The sequence below is a fragment of the Strigops habroptila genome, chromosome 6 (assembly GCF_004027225.2).
Source record: "Strigops habroptila isolate Jane chromosome 6, bStrHab1.2.pri, whole genome shotgun sequence".
NCBI classification, from domain to species: domain Eukaryota; kingdom Metazoa; phylum Chordata; class Aves; order Psittaciformes; family Psittacidae; genus Strigops; species Strigops habroptila.
The window spans coordinates 32,037,929-32,055,613 of record NC_044282.2 but is presented as its reverse complement, the minus strand read 5'-3'; the positions used below and the strand labels follow the sequence as shown (position 1 = coordinate 32,055,613).

General features: G+C 39.5%; 1 protein-coding gene across 30 annotated transcripts in view; it reads left to right on the top strand.

Annotated features, from left to right (window-relative positions):
• Window positions 1–17,685, top strand: part of RIMS1 (regulating synaptic membrane exocytosis 1) — a 309,338-nt gene that overhangs the window by 51,219 nt on the left and 240,434 nt on the right. For 22 of the 30 annotated variants that reach the window (XM_030490032.1, XM_032920014.1, XM_030490044.1 and 19 more), the window contains exon 2: window positions 11,214–11,318. The exons of 7 other annotated variants lie outside the window; for them this stretch is intronic. In XM_030490032.1, the coding sequence (XP_030345892.1) occupies window positions 11,214–11,318 (105 nt within the window). The remainder of the gene's footprint in view (window positions 1–11,213; window positions 11,319–17,685) is intronic. One more of the 30 variants, XM_030490033.1, reaches the window with a different exon arrangement.

Genomic DNA, 17,685 nt, shown 5'->3' with positions numbered 1-17,685 from the left:
ATGGGACTCGATCCACTGATAAAAGGGAAGTTTTGAGATGAGTAGGGAATATATTCTTGGACTGCATTTTTTTAAAGCATAAATGACAGCAAAAGTTTAATTTCAAGAAGAGTGTCAGAAGCAGCAAACCATCCTGTATGTTCTCGCTCTTAAAATTGCTGCATCTATATTATTTCTCCTCATTCCAATGACTGCCAGTCTAATAGATGGTCTCGACAAGACATTATTTTGTCTTTGTATCCAAAGTAAGAAAGTTACAGCAGATTGAAAGACTTCCATTTTTAATTTCTAAACCTGATTTATTTGATACCGGCTGTGACTAAATGCTACTATATCAGCTGTTACATTTCTTCTAGTCTGGCCTATGCAGTTCACTGCTTCTCAGAAAGCTACAGAGATGTCACTGCAGGCTGATCTAGTACTGACTGGGACATGGTGTTTAAGGCCAGGTTTATGTCCAGGCTGCCATTGCTTTTAAATTGAAGGACTTCACTTGAAAATGGCAGGTTTTTTGTTTGTAAGTCAGGGCTTAGATGTTAAATTAAAAAATATTATCCCCTTTCAGAACCAGAACTCTCCATTGGGAAGTGGAATGATCAATCTCAACTTCCCTGTGTTTGACCTGTTTGCAGGCGGACTTCTGGATCTGATCCTGCTCTAAGCACAACCTGGAAGAACTTAATGCTGGACTAGAAGATTTCATTTTAAATGATGTTGTGGAGCACTGTGTGTGTGTGGGGTGTACATAGCACTGCAGACTGAATGTGCTTGTTCCTTATCAGGTTGCAGAATTTCAAAGCAACCGTGGTCTCTCTAACAAATAGCTAATTAAATTGTACACTGTAGGCTCTTTGAAGCTTTTTCAGAAGCTCTGATTAATATATATATAAGCTAAATCTCACTATGGCAATGTTCCAGTGAAAGTGCATGTATTCTTTATCTCTTTTTCAGGAGGTTTTGCATTGTAGTTCAGACAGCTCAAACTATGTCAGTCACTGCTTTCACCAAGGGTGAACGCATACCTCTCGGGACCCTGGTTTCCCTTTGTTCTCAAGAGTTTCTTGGTGCTCTCATTAGTATTAACAAGTGTAATATATGCCCATCAAAGAAAAACACACACTTTAAAAAAGAATATTGTATGTGACCTGCTGAGAGAGATCGATGTGAGATCGATCTGGAGGTACAACTTTCCCAGGTGTGTTGCTTTTTCACCTGGAGCTGGATCAGCAGAGTCTCATGCACCAGGTAATATCCCTCCTTGTAGAAGGGATCTTCAGTAAACTTATTTCTCTTTTGAAATGAACAAGTGACCAGGTGCTCAAGTCCAGCAGCATGCATGGGGTTTGAAGGCTCTCTTATCCGTATGTGCATATGCAGTTAACTGCTTGTGTGCAAGTGAAGTGATTTACAGGTCCCTAGAAAATATCTGTTGATAAGTTCCGTGGGTGTTGAATGAGTGTACTTGGTCCCTTGCATTTTGAAAAATGGAGTGCTGTACAAATACAATTTTTCAAACCATCTCTCTTCCTTTTGAAGACACATTCCACAACAGAGGAAGAAATCAAATGTGTTGAACTTGCGTCCACTGTAGCAATATTTCATCTTTCAGAAGTTTCAAGTAATATATTGTCTGTTTATTTTAAGGCCATTCAGCTGGGTGATTTTTGGAGGCTGGCTTGAAGTCCTTGTCTGTTACTGGAGAGCAGTTGATATTAGAAATGAATGGTATGATTTAATTGGTTACACTATATACATAGCTCCCTATATACAGCTCTAGACATTATGTAGGGGAATATGATGCCCTGAAACCAGGCTGAAATGCATGCAGGCTAGTCCCACTTCAGTAACTGAGCATCTGTTAAAAATACCTTTTTAGGTTTCTAATGATCTCTTTCACAGTCAGAAACCAGAAAAGCAGCAGCAGCAGCAGATTCATCACAGTGCTTTCTGCTGACCTACTGCTGATGAGAACATATATTGCAATATACCGGCTCACTTTTAATTTCGCTCTGCAGCCAGCAGTGCACACTTGGTGTTCTGAAATAGGTAACATTTTATGATATTAGGGTTTTTTTTTTTAAGGGATTCATCCTTTTAAATAAAATATAAAACAGATAAAAGCCAGCCCATTGGTGAAATGCATCTCACAGCTGTAGTCAGAATGGCAGTTTCTATTTTTAACTTGGCAACTTCCCCATGTAACAGACTACAGCTTTCAGTGACATTTCAGATATAGCTAATATCCTCTCAGTTTTTTTGGGGGCCCATCTTATTTTGCATCCCCCACACAACAGCAGTGGATGCTTGTGGAGAATGAGGAGAAACGGTTACACGAAGTGGTCCGTCTCCTGTGCTCTCCCCTATGTAGCCTCTTCTACCATCTGTTATTAGAGCCAAAATACAGGACTGAATGGACCATTGGTCTGACCGGGTAGAGTATTTATTGTGTTCGTATGTTGTTTCTTACACTTCAGTGTTAACAACTATATACAGAAATAGTTCAGTTGATCAGAAAAACCGTAGTCCCATATTTGATTCTTTGTCTTGGAACATTAAAAAAACCAAAGAACATACAAATACCTCTGTGACAGAAGTGCCATGGCTGCTGCATGGGTCAGAGATTTACCTGCAGAAACATTGCTCCATGTTTTATCTTTACTGGCATTTCGCAGTCTAGCTATTGTCTTCTCTCAGTGTTGCTTCTTACGTTGCTTTTTCTTCGTCTGGTTTTCTGCTTGCTTCTGTGTCGTCAAAAGAATAGAGGAAAGAGCCATTAGTACTGGCTAGTACTGACTAGTACTCATCCAGACAACTAAAATAGGATGCATCAGGCTACATATAAACATCTGCAACATTACTGGCTTCTTATAGGGTAGTTGATTATGAAAAAATTACTAGTTAATTGAAAGGAATAGGAACATCTGTATCTAGAGTGTCTGTGGCTCAGTCTAAAGTAGATAGATAAAACAAATGAAATGCCCCTAGCTGTGCCTGTTTCTCCTGGCTATGAGAAAGAAACCTAGGGTGGCTGGCTCAGTTGTGGATGAGTAGTTACAGGAGTCAAGTCTCTCTGTGTAACGAAAAGATGCTTCAAGGGGCAGAATTAGTAAAGTTTATTTCCTAATCCAAATTATTTATCTTTTCCATCTTTTTAGGTAGCTGTGTGTTCTGTCTCTGCTTGTAGCCTAGATACAAGGACAAAAGGCTGGACTTAAAAATTCAGGTAGACTCTTTACCGAAATCTGTCAAGTGTCTAATGAGACTTTATCAGCCCACTCAAAAATCTTCCTTCTAGCCTGAACACTTTGGAAAATCATTCCCAAAGGACCCATTTCTGTGTGAAGACAGTACATATTTAAGCATGCTTCTCCTTGTAGTTCTGTCTTGTATGGCTGTAATAGAGACTTCCAGGAAGCCTGTGTCTATCAGAACCATAAGGAGACCCTCCACAGTAAGGGCTCTTTTCTTAGCTTATTCTGTTGGAACTGCCATGGAGTCTGTTTCAGGATCCTTTCTTCCTGGAAAACTGACCCTTTCTTCCTGTGTTACAGTAGGGCAGGTGGAGTTTAAGACAACTAGTATCTCCCTGTGCCTTTTGCCATGATCTAACTAGCTACTTCTTTCAGATTTGGAGAGTATTCATCTGATTGATTCTGGAAAGTACTGCAAAATTGTTGTATTTCCATGTTTTGAAGATGTAATTCAGTCATAAAGGCTGTAAGAGTACCTGGTCTCTTGGTACTGGAAGTGGAGATGGGGAGGAATTTCTGACACAGGGACAAGAAAGCACCTGAATTTGCTGGCAGAAAGCAGCACTGTATGTGCCACGGCAGTGTTCCCTAGCCTACTTCTAGCACCCAGCCCGCTCTGGCAGTTCAGAGGAAGGAAAGGGCAGATGTTGCCCTCCTTGAGATTCAGAAATTAGAGCTTAACCCCATATTCACCCTATAAGCACCTTCTCCATTTCGAGTTTGTGTGAACTAGTATCAGGCAGACTAAATCTTGCATCCTTTTGAAGTGCCTTCTGTTTGTATTTACTATTTAATAATTTCTGACAAGCATGGAGCTTACTCTTTCAGTAGTATGTGGGTTTTGGAAAACCTGTATCTGCTTTTCTGCAAATGTACAGGGCTGGAGAGTGACAGCCAGGCTTTCTTCTTAGTGTGAGTGACATAAGCGTGAGCCGCAGTCCTGTCAGGTTATGGAGGGAAAGATGATAGTACTGTCTGATCCGAGAGAACTTTGATAAACATCAAGTACAAAACTGTCTATTCTCTTCATGTACTCCTCCTCTAAGTCGCTGTTGAAGACTAGGCCTGTTGTAGGAAGTATTGCAGTCTTGATTGATAGTTCTTCACTACAGGGAAAAAAAAAGAATAACCCAAAGAAAAGCTGATTTAGAAGCAGGAAAAAAATGTATTTGCTGCATTTTAAAGAATAATTTTAAAGGCCTAGGGGGACATATGGGGAAATGGAAAGAAGATGTAAAAGAAAGGGAGTAGGAAGAATGAAGGCATATACCATGTGAAGGGAAGTTTGTATGTTTTTTAACTCCTTGAAACATGGAAACATGGAACTAGGGTTCTTGGTTAGGAAGTGTGAATCTAACAATCTGCAAAATCTATAAAAACAATGTTGAATTCAGTGTCATGGTTAGAAAAGGCTACCTTTTAATTATGAACTATGTATGTGTTAGGGAAGGGGAAAAGTAATCAGTATAAATGCATTTATTATATATTTTTTCTAACAATTTATAGATTAGGTATTTTCATGTTTTGGAGAAAATAACGTTTGCTTTGGATTCCAGCAGGATGAAACATGTATAACTGTGGGACCTTGTGCTTCTGAAAATACTATTTTGTAATTCTTTTATCTACCAGTTTAGTAACTGAGACTGAGCCAGTGGGTTCCCAACCCAGGAGTTCACCTGTAAGTGAAGGCTCTGTGCGTCTGTGGCCAAATAATTTAGTTTGAGGAATCTTTTATTGTCATTATACTGTGATTCAGGGTCTACAGCTTGTTGTGCTAGGGATTATACTAAAGCTTAGACTCTTCCAAACCTGAAGAATTTTAAATGTAAGCCGTGGGTTTAAATCATGCATCACTGGAAGTTTCCTTATGGCAGCTGTGTACTCTGTTGGCACAATTCCCTCTGATATAAAAGGCTTTTTAAAAAAATCCATAATTTTTTCACCTAGTTGTAGCCTTCCTATGAAACAGAAACCATATTTTTAAAATTTTTTTTCTTATTCTGTTTCTTCAGTTGATTGCTTAGGTATAACATTACAAGGCTTTGTTCAGGTTGGGATTGAGATGAGGAAGGAAGGAATTGGCAGTTTTCCTTGGGATGTCAGTGATACTGCTGTTCTTCTGGCTGGACTGCTGGATGCGCTGGTATTCTTCTGTTAGACACTTGGAAATCTCAGACAAATAACCACAATGTGTTAGTAATCAGCCAGATGTCCACTTCTGGTGTAGGGATGTTTCATACTTACTGTTAAGTCTATGGAGTTTGCAGCAGAGCGCACATGCAAGTACTGTATGTGTGCACTGAATTATCTGACGGGACTTGCCATGCATGCTCTGGCAATCTGAGGCTCTTGGACTTGGTGGCCATACTTCACAGGTTGTTTGAGTCCCCACATCCATATTTCTGCATGGGATTTTGTAGATAGATAGAAAAGTGAGGCCAATGCTCTTCCACAGGGAAGTGGGGAGAGGAAAACCTCTGCTGTAGTTATAGGTAAAGTTGCCCAAATAATATCTGGCTGTCAACACTGAGATCAAAAACACTGAAATAAAAAAACATGGAACTTGCTGAATTTATCATCAACGATGTTGTTTCAGTGATATCTGCACTGGAAAACTGCTGCTGCTGGGTAAAACCCTAGTGTAGCTTTAATCCCAGCCTCTGGGACACAAAATACCATTTTATTTATGTGTTCATGTGTGTGTGCATATATAATTGTATAAAATATAATGCATATAAAATAATAATATCGTCCATCATATTTGAAAAATCATGGCAGTCAGGTGAAGTTCCTGGTGACTGGGAAAAGGGAAATATAACCCCCATTTTCAAGAAGGGGAAAATGGAAGACCTGGGAAACTACAGACCAGTCAGTCTCACCTCTGTGCCTGGCATGATCATGGAGCAGATTCTGCTGGAAAGCATGCTAAGGCACATGAAAAATAACAAAGTGGTTGGTGACAGCCAACGTGGCTTCACTAAGGGGCAAATCATGCTTGACCAATTTGGTGGCCTTCTATGATGGGGCTGCAGAACTGACGGACAGGGGCAAAGCAGTTGACATCACCTACCTGGACTTGTGCAAAGTGCTTGACGCTGTCCCACATGACATCCTTGTCTCTAAACTGGAGAGACATCAATTTGATAGATGGACCACTTGGTGGATAAAGAATTGGTTGGATGGACAGATGCAGGGAGTTGTGGTCAACGGCTTAATGCCCAACTGCAGACCGGTAATGAGTGGTGTCCCTCAGGGGTTGGTGTTGGGGCTGATCCTATTCAAACACTTTGTCGGCAGCATGGTCAGTGGGATTGAGTGGGACTCTTCGTCAGGGACTGTAGCGATAGGACAAGGGGGAATGGGTTTAAACTTAAACAGGGGAAGTTCAGGTTAGATACAAGGAAGAAGTTCTTTACAGTGAGGGTGGTGAGGCACTGGAACAGGTTGCCTAAAGAAGTGGTAAATGCTCCATCCCTGGTACTGTTCAAGGCCAGCTTGGATGGAGTCTTGGGTGACATGGTCTAGTGTGAGGCGTCCCGGCCCATGGCAGGGGGGTTGGAACTAGATGATCTTAAGGTCTTTTCCAACCCTAACTATTCTATGATTCTATGATTCTATGAATAAAAATAAATACTAAGAAACAGTGGTTAATCTCTCTTTGCTTCCTGTGATTGTTTATTCAGTTAAATGAAAGTGAAGTGATTGCAGTATCCTCTTCTTTGTGACAGCTCTTCTATTTTGGAGATATCAGTCACCAATTAATATAACAAATCCTCTTAGAAGATGGCCCATATCCTACAGTCTTTTATTTCTAATGGCTTATAACAAAATGGACCTGAGTACACTGGGGTGTAAAACCTAAGGCCCGATAAATTTAGAGCATTTGAGACTACCCTGGAGTAACTGATTCAGAATTTGGTAGCTTGTTAGCACAGTTCTAAAGCAAGCTTTCTGTTATAGCTCTTTCGTGGGACAATAAGAGCATCTGCCATCCAGACAGATTTCTAAATGTATCTCTTCTAAATGTACTGAAATAGTATTGCAAACAATAGTAGTTTTCTCTTGTTCTTAAATTATTAAGTTTATTCATGGAGTCTACACCCAAATCACTTCTCCTGTCACATTAATCTCCATCTTGCTCTTTGTATAGTGCAGGAGGTGGTTGGAGAGTTCTGGTTTTTAGTCCTTATGTATAATAAACTTCTAAATTTTTTTTTCCTGCTTGGACATCTATCTTTGGAGTACACAAGACCTTGAAGAAAAACATTCCTCACTTTATCCTGTATACCTTTTCAATCCAGTTCCTCTTTCTAGGTTTGCAGAATTTGTATACCTTATTGCTTTCCTCTTTTCTTTGACTTCTCATTTTTTTGGGGACATATTTATTCAGTATTAAGTTATTAGTACAAAGAAATTAAGAGTATTAAGTTACTAGTACAAGCAACAACAAAAGAGGGAAGAATAAAGTCTCAAAAAGGAGAAGTAATACTGAATTAATACGCCATAGTTAAAGTTGGTGGGAATCAGGCTTTTGCATTTTTCCTGTTGGAATGTCAGCTTGCTCTTTTTCCATGGTCTGGCAGCCATTTTTCCATCTCTCATGCTTCAATCCCCCATGCTTTCATTTTCATTCTTTTTGCTCATGGTTCTAGTGCTCAAGACCTGTCCCAAAGGCCTCTTTGTATAAAGCAATCCAAAGCCTAGCCTCATATAGTTGCATCAGCTGGTGGGAAATGAGCAGATGTCCTAAGAAATCATCCAAGCACATGAAGAGAGAGTGCTGCCAGCGATACACTTAGGGCTCTCATGCCCATTAGAAGCTGGAGTCGATAGATGGCTTTAAGGTGGAGGAGTCCAGAGTCCTGCAAGATCTGCTGCTCCGCCAGAGCAACAGAGATGTGGATGGGAAAGATCTTATTCCACCAAAATGACAGGGAAAATGTCCTGGACTGTTCTTTGTTCTTCCCAGTTTCCACCTCTGTTAATTCTGGCTGGCATTTTCTTTTCTTCTTCAATCAGGCCAGGATAGAGGGAATGGCTTGGGTTTCTCTTCTCGCCCATTGTAACATTCCTTTGGAGGACAGACTAAGTCATGCTTTGGTGAGGGCATCAAGAGGAATGGTCTCAGCACTGCTTCAGTGGAGGGTAACTTCCAAGTTCCTTCGTGGCAGCTAATGAACTCTTTGAGTCTGAGTTGAGTTCAAAGAGTGGTGTGGGAAGGTCTTGGCAAGGTGGAAAGAACACTCAAGCATCTCTGAACTGTAAGTTTGTGTTTTCTTCTGTCTATAGACAGCCATACCTTTGAGAGGGTTGCATGTGTCCAACTGGCAGATACCAGGCTAACTTTGATTTCCCTTTTCCACATGGTGTTATGGAAGGACATGTGAGTAATGTGATGGCTGGAGGCCGCCTTGGTGGTAGCAGTCACGGAAATACAGATCCTTGGAGAAGTAAGGAGGGGGTCAGCAGAACTGCCACCTTGGACTTCTGGAGGGCAGACTCTGGTCTGTATAAGAGTTTGGTTGACAGAGTCCCTTTGAAGGCAGTTCTGAAGGGCGAATTAGTCTAGGAAGGCTGGACATTCTTCAAGGAAATCTTAAAGATGCAAGAGCAGGCTGTCCCCATGTGCTGAAAGACGAGCTGGTGGGAAAGAGACTGGCCTGGATGAACAGAGAGCTTTGCTGGAACTTGAGGGAAAAAAAGGAGAGTTTATGACCTTTGGCAAAGGACTGGAAGTTAGCAAATGCAATGCCCATCTAGAAGAAGGGCTGGAAGGAGGATCTGGGGAACTACAGTTCTGTCAGTCTGACCTCAGTGCTAGGGAAGGTTATGGAACAGATCATCTTGAGAGCCATCACATGGCATGTATAGGACAACCAGGTGATCCAATCAGCATGGATTTATGAAAGGCAGATCTTGTGTGACTAACCTGATCTCTTCTATGAGAAGGTGACCCTCTTAGTGGATAAGGGAAAGGCTGTGGATGTTGTCTACTTAGACTTAGGTAAAGCCTTTGACACCATTTCCTACAGCATTCTCCTGGAGAAACTGGCTGCTCATGGCTTGGATGGGTATACTCTGGCTGGGTATCTGAGTATGGGTATACTTGGATGGGTAAAACCCTGGCTGGGTGGCCAGGTCCAAAGACTGGGGATAAATGGAGTTAAACCCAGTTCGAAGCTGGTCACAAGTGACATTCCCCAGGGCTCAGTATTGGAGCCAGTTCTGTTTGATATCTTTATCAGTGATCAGAACAAGGGTATCGAGTGCACCCTCAGTAAGTTTGCAGACCACACCAAGCTGGGCAGGAGTGTTGATCTGCTGAAGGATAGGAAGGCTCTGCAGAGGGATCTGGACAGCCTGGATCGAAGGCCTGTGGCCAGTGGTATGAGGTTGAAGAAGACAAAGTGCCAGGTCCTGCATTTGGGCCACAACAACCCCATGCAACACTACAGGCTTGGGGAAGCGTGGCTGGAAAGCTGCTTGGTGGACCTGGGGGTGCTGACTGATGGCTGCTGAACATGAGCCAGCTTGTGCCCAGGTGGACAAGAAGCCAACAGCATCCTGGCCTGTATCAGCAATAGTGTGGCCAGCAGGGCCAGGGCAGTGATCACCCCACTGTACTCGGCATTGGTGGGGCTGCGCCTCAAATACTCAAAGTTAGTTCTGGTCCCCTCACTACAGGAAAGACATTGAGGTGCTGGAGCAAGTCCGGAGAAGGGCAACGAAGCTGGCGAGGGGTCTTGAGGAGCAGCTGAGGGAACTGGGGCTGTTTCACCTAAGAAAAAGGAGGCTTAGGGGGGACCTTATTGCTCTCTACCTGAAAGGAAGTTGTAGCAAGGTGGGTGTTGGTTTCTTCTCCCAAATAGCAAGCGATAGGACAAGAGGTAACAGCCTCAAGTTGCACCAGGGGAGGTTTAGACTGGATATTAGGGAAATTTCTTCACTGAAAGGGTTGTCAGGTATTGGAACAGGCTGCCCAGGGAAGTGGTGGATTCCCCATCCCTGGAGGTATTTAAGATGTGTAGCTGTGGTGCTTAGTGACATGGTTTGGTGTTCAGTTTTTAACAGTGCTAAGTTAATGGTTGGACTTGATCTTTTAAGCCTTTTCCAGCCTCAACAATTCTATGATGCTATGAATTTTCTGTACTGAGTAAATATATTTGTTGATTTACAGGATAGCATAAAGCCTGAAGAAAGACCCTATGGCAAACCCACCATGTTTTGAGGAATTGTACAGTCAAATGCAGAGTCTCCGTAATTTTGAGGACCCTATAGAGGAGAATGGAAAGCTGCTTATGAGCTTTCTGGAGAGCTTCCTTCCATCCTGTTTAGGATGAAGGACTATAATTCTGAGGACTATAATTCTGAGGAGGCCCTTCTGTGGACTTCCCTACAGAGATATGCTATTTTCCATCCCCGATCTGGTGTATCACATCTACAGCGAGATGTAGGGGCAGCTGGCAAATGTCAGATACTTTCTGTAGTATTTGATTCAAAAAGGTATAAAGTTGGAAATTTCTACAGAAAGGAGCAGACCATGCACCAAGTGTAATTTATTCAGGGTTGCCATCAGAAATTAAAGCCTGGCTTCTCATTTACTTCCTGCATGCACTAGAAAGCTCCCTCTTTAAGCAGCTTGATTGTCTTTTGCAGTAGACTTTTGTGAAGCTCTGTGAACACTGCTTACCATGGAAGTGCTTCTGCACCTGCTAGAGTCTGAAAATAACTCATTTCCTGGAGTATTTTTTTTTTTCTCATATGAGGCTGGGAGAAGATAGTTTATCTTGATTATTAGAAACAAAAATAAGCTGTGCCACATGCTTCTCCAGGGCTCGGTTGTCTGATTAAAAGTTTGTCATGCTGAAAGAAAATCAAATAGGAACAATACTAACCTTATGCTCTGGTCTAAAAGAAGAGTTACTGGCTTAAAAGCAATTTATTTCTCTCTTGTTTTTTCAGCTTGGATACCTGTGGAATTAGTGACCCTTCTAGACATGATTTCAAAACTGCTTCACGGGAGAAAACTGCTTTCAGTTGGTCAGACGGTTCTGTCTTAAAACAATGGTGATATGTTAAAATGTCTTGTTACTGCGTTTTAAATTATGTTGCTTTTTAAGGCTTTGAAACTTTGCTGCAGGTGATGGTGATGATAACTTGCTTTTTAAATGTACACAAGTTTTCCATCTACATGAAGCAGACCTTTAAGATCAGGGGACAGCAGTGTTAAATAAGTGCACAGAATATCCCCATCCATCAGTTACAGCAGCTGGGGAGGCACGAATGAGAGAAAATACTGAACATAAAATACTCATGCTATTGTGAATATTTTTAAGTCTTAGTACGCTAGCACCCAAAATTACATTTCTGGTAGTAGTCAAAGTGTGAGAATTTGCTGATTTAGAGGATCAATGAAATGAAAAGATAAGCTGCAGTGAAGTGACAGGCTTTGAACAGTCTGCCAATACTTGTTTGCAGAAAAGGAAAAGAACTTAAAATACAAAATTTTACCAAAAGAAATAGTTAATGCCAGAAGGTTGGGGAAAAAAATATATATATGTGTTTTTTTTGTTTGTTTTTTTTTGTTTTTTTGGTTTTTTTTTGAATTGTAGGAGTATTCAAATGAAGTTTGTGGTATTTAAGCTGTGATGCGTAGAGGGCTTCTAAATCTTTTAATTTCAGTAGCAACCACGTTTTCACTTCACACATATGTTCAGACAGAACACGTTTGAATTCTGAACTAGAAAGCACTTTAAAATGTACTTTTAGTATATGAGTGGACTCTCTTGTGTGAAATCATCTTGCTGATGATCAGGTCTGTTACTGTAAAGATTTTAGGGCTGATGGACAAGAAGCAGCCTTCAGATGCCATAGGGATCTACACAAAGTGAGGATCTAAACAGCTAAGCAGATCATTTGTTTGGGGTTATCTGGGATCAAAGCTGTGTTGGCATATGCTGTGTTTCTCTTCTTTAGTTTTCTTTCTGTGTGCTTACAAGGCACTCATCACCATGATGTTTTGCTTAGGTTAAAAAATAGAAATAGTGCTAGCGATTTGTGGGGTTTTTTTTAATTATTATTATTTTTTTGAGGAACAGGTTGCTTATTTTGTAGAGGGGGTTATATACAAGAGAGAAGGAGGAAAAAAAAATTGGTATACTGTGTAGGGCTACTCTTAAATCTCTCCTTAAATTTTTTTTGAAAGAATTTTTGATTTATCAAACAAGTGCATCTGTTTGTTAATATCATCTGCTATCCAGGGGTTTTAATTTTTTTTAAAGTTCAACCAAAGAAGATCTGTAATGCCCACAAGCCGAGCTGTTTCAGAAGTCAGGCAGAAGAAATGACTGGGGTTGCCTATGATGCCTTAGACCACATTTTGGTTTTATATTTGTGTACCTAAAGTCTTTGAAAGAAGCTCTCCAGGCAGTTACATCTGACAGGACTTACCATGGCCAGGAGTACATGTCTACAGTATACCAGCCCCCTTTAGAAAGGTGATGTTGGAACACATCATAAGGTAACACAGCTTGAGCTCAGAGGAAGGCTAAGTATTCCTACTGCATGTACTAATGTCAGGAAGGCTGTTCGAGAAGATTCCTCTGTGAATCTTTCCTGCAGGAGGAGGTGTTGCCTTCAGTGAATGAACAGAGGCAGCCTGGCTTGATGGAGTGATTTGTAGTACAGAAAAATTCTGTCAAGTGTGACTTTACTGCTTCTCCAGCAGAGGAATGATGACCTCTTCTTAATTTCCAGGGCAGTAAAGTAGATTAGAAGGTATTCTGTGTGTTTGATACTGTCTGCATCTGATAATGTTTTCTAGGACCCACAATATTTTTGTATCTGTTATCTGAGAAAGCCAAGAAATCTGTCTAGGTAGTAGAAAATGCTTCAGTAATTGCTCTGCTTCTTAGCATCTAGGGGATTTTTTAGGTTACCTTTATCACTACCTTTCTGTGATGTCTTGATGAATTTGATACTTTTAAATTGTTGTTTTAACTCAAACCTTGCAATTTCAGAGCAATATTTTAGTGAGTTTGCCATGTTGTGATAGAAGCCAGGAGAGATGCTTTCAAAAAAGGAAAAGAAGCAAAATCCAGTTACTTTTTTTCTTAGACTGCAAATAAAAAAACCCCAACTTAATCATATTATTGTCACCTATTGTCTTCAGTGGGCAGAGTTAATGCTATTCTGGGTGCCCTCACTCTGCATTTCAATCCATAACATGTAATAAATTATTTTTAAATTTAACGACTATTCCTTCATGCTAGGAACAGTTAAAGGGAGACTTGCAGTGTCACTGAAATCTATGTATTTTTTTATTATATAATTGAAATGTGCTTAATTCTGAACCTTTTAGCATAATTTTTATAGCAGAATTTACACAGCATGTAGTTTTATCCTTATACTGCATTATCTATATTCTTGCTACTCACCCAATTAAGAAAGCTAGGAAAGAATACTGAGTCAATTAAATGAGCAAATTGGCTGTTCTGAGAGCCTATTTAACAAGCTCTTTTACATCAAAACTTGCAGATATTAATCTGATGGAGAATTTCTCTGATTCTGATAAAAATGACAGACTGTTACACATCTATGCCAGAAACATACATTGCTTCTTTGACATCCTGTTGCAGTTGATCAACAAAATATTCCGGTCCTCTGTGGACAAAAGAGCTAAGATATGTACAAAAATATCTTTATAAGTCACAATTGTCTCTTTGAAGTGCAAGATAACTATTATTTGATTTGAAGGTTTACATTATTTGAAGGAGAGAGCAGTTCAAAAGTGTTGAACCACTTTACCACCACCCTGTGGTAAAGAAAGCAGACAGTGTTTAAGAAAAAAAATTAAAGATCTGTAGGAGATTAGCATTTGTATTGCATTAAAAACATAAGGCAATATTTTGTCAGCATGTGACCAGTATCACCAAAACAACTCATTGGTTAACAGTGTTCTGGATAAGTAAGCACACTTTAAAATCTTGCATCTCAGTGTTAAATGCATATGCAACTTTAAAATATAGTTTTAGTTTAGACCCCGCCTCCATATTACTAGCACTTAAACCAAAAAACTCATTAGTAATTCTAGTTTATTTATAGATGTGTTAATTGGATTCAGTCACAAAATGTAAGTGATTTATCATCTAACATGAGAATGAAGAATTGGAAGGGCAAATAATCATTTAAACAATTATGTCTATTTTTACCTCATTGGTTTTGTAGTTCAGTATATGCCTTTTATGATCATCCTGAGTAAACAGTAGGTGGGTAAGAAATTAATTTCCTATAAATTCTGTCTTTTCTCATGGAGGTACTAAGGAGTCAAAATTTACTGAGGTAAAGTGGATCCGTCCTACATAAATGTGTAGTGTTGCATGGAGGATGTTAAATGTAGTTCCAAAGTGGCAGTGTAAATAGCTATTATAAATACATGTATTAATCTAAACTTCAGGAAATTCAGACAGGAAAGATGAAGTCTGTAATAGGCTGTCATTTTGAATCACATGATAAAATAATGCAAAAGTGAAAATGAATCAGTGAAATCAGTGAAACTAAAGATGCCTATTAATGTATAAATATTGTTTTGGAAACAAGATCTGAATATATGCTTTAAATTATAAGTAAATTCAACCTTCACATAGGAAGGGGAAATGCCCTGTAATGAAGTGATTGTTTAATAAATTTCATTAGTTATTAAATCAAATTTTGTGCTTTCAAACTATTTCCTATTAGTGTGTTCCACATACTTGTATGGTACAAGCATTGGACTAGTACAGAAGCAAGAGAGCAGATCTGGAAAAGAAGGTGAAGGAGGTGTTTGCTATATAAGGCTTGCAAACGTCAATAATTTTGCTTCCAACATGTCTTTGCAATATGTCCTCCTGCATTTTGTGTTGTTATTTAGAAATCTCTTAAAGTCATTGTACAAACAAAAAGCTTTAGCTACGTTTATTTCAGCTTCCTTTATTGAATTGGAGTATTCACTTCAACAACCAAACACACCATAGAACATGGCTGGAGAATAAAACCTGCAACATTCCTGCATCCATTTTAGCAAAGAATGATAATTAAGTTGTTCAGAACAGCTGAAAGGCAAGAATCAAAATATAGCTTGACTACCTCTTGAGCATGAATGATTACATTACATATTGTGATTTAAAGTGAGAGCTGCTTTCCCTTCATATGGAAGTTTCTGGTTTGGGTTCAGGAGGTTTTGTTCTGGCATGTCTCTGATTTTTCCTACTTCTGTAATCCTGGATTGATTTCTGTCTTCCAGCTATGAGGAACCAGATGGGAATCCTCTCAGCATTTGCCTGTCTTACCATAAGGTAGTAGAAGAAGGTGATAAAACGTCAACAGTCCTTTCCTTTCTTTAGTGCTGTTTCCTGGTATAGGCTGCTGTGAGTGTGCCATTTACCTCTTTTACTGGGGAACCTGGTGTTCTAGAGTTGAGGGGAAGCAGCCATTTTGTCACCCTTATCCTCATGTATCTCAACAGGAGCTGCTAGAATTAACTCTGCAGCTGCTTTGGGACTTCTGCCCAGATGGAGAAATGTGCAGGAATGGTGTCTGGGGCATGTGGGGCTGTCTAAAAAGTAGAGATCAGTGTTTTCTCTAGAGATTACAGGGTGAGAAATTACACCATCCATTTTTTCTTTTAGAGAGGTAAATTACATACTCATGATCAAACCAGTCAGAAATCTCTACCAGCAGATTTTAGTGATATCCTAGAGTGGGATGCTGTAGGTGCTCTGAAGTATAAGCAAGAAGCATTTTCTTTTATTTTACTCTGTTGTCCTCTAGTCCTGTAAACTTTGTTTCATGCTTGCTTCTTCACTAGGTAATAAACCCTACAACACAGAACAACAGAATAGTTTCTGTTGGTTCTGAATTTGGCACAGCTTTAACCCAAAGCTATTTCCAGTCATACATTGTTTAGAAGTATACCTTTTGAGCTGTTAATTCATATATTTTGTTTGAGACTGTCAATGTTTGGAATAACTGCATCTAGAATTTCTGGCTTTTACCTGTTATCATGTCAAGAATGTTTAAAAAATGCACTAGCAATCTATTGGTAGCTCACTCTTTTGCTTATGTACTTCAGAGTGGTATACAGTAATAAAAATATTTCATAATACCATACCAGATAAATATTTAGAAAAATAAAGTATTTAAAATTGCATAATTAAAATTTAATGCAAAAGTAATAATCCTTTTAAGTCATTGGCATAGCTTTTGCAAGAAGTGGACAATGTTTCAGCAGCTAAAACCAGCAACCTATCCTATGCCAATTATTTTATCTGCCAATTTATCAGGTCATGTTGCATTCAACATCAGCTTAGAACTTTGGCTACCAATGCGATGTGAAGTTAAAACTAATTGTTCTATTCTTCAGAAATCCACATAACATTACTGTGCTGTACATGACTGAGCGAGTGGCTGCGTGGTTCTGAGTTACCAGCTGGGCTTAAACCATGATACACATGACTTGATTTTGTGTTGTGCTTGCTTTTGTCTGCTGTGATCTTCCAGTGAAGCAGGCAGCAACATCTCAGAAGAGAGGAAGAAAACTCTCATCAATGGTGTCTGCATGTAGAGCACTCTCCTGTTGCCTGACATGGTACCAGGCTTTTGCATAACACTGTTCTTCCTATTTAATTGGCCAGCCATATGCACGAAGTTATTTTTATTCCTTTGGACCATAGCACCCTTATCAGTAAAATGGAGATCATTCTACCCTTAAAATATAATAAATAAAGCATATTGAGGTCTGTTGAGTGAAATAAGAGCTATTTTCAATAATGAATAGCAATAGAAATACAATAGCAATGACTATTTGAATATTCCTCTCTTCCTTCCGTCCTTCCTTCTTTCCTTCTGTCCTTCATTTTGGATTTCTCAGTATGTTAAATTATCTGTAATTATCCTGTAGTATATGGTCTATCTGAGTCTTTGTCTTGCCTTTGAGCACCTTGATAAATCTTGAAAGGAGTAATTTAAACTCTTTACAGCTGCTGAAATTTTAGTAAGATTACTTGGTCTGATAATATACTTCTCTCTCCCATTAGAGTTTATATTTCAGGTAAATTTAATTGCCTCTAAGCTATGTGCCTCTTGAAAAATAATTTGGATTTCTTTTGCACTGTCATAAGTCAAAGGATTTTTTTTTTTTTTTTTAAGCCTTATGCATAGTATGTGGCAACACAAATTGCTAGCTTTGGTAGCATTTTTTTTCATGTAGGTAATTTTGAACGTGATAGGCTGATTCTGATGGCAGCAGATTGTGGTTAAAGCTGGATTTTTTTGTTGCTGTTTAAGTTAAAAACATGAAAAAGGTGCTGAATGCAAAAACTGTTTCCAGTTGAGTAATACTGGCAATATAGAAAAGTAAAAGGTGCTATTTTCCTGGACCACTTTCTACCTTCCTGTC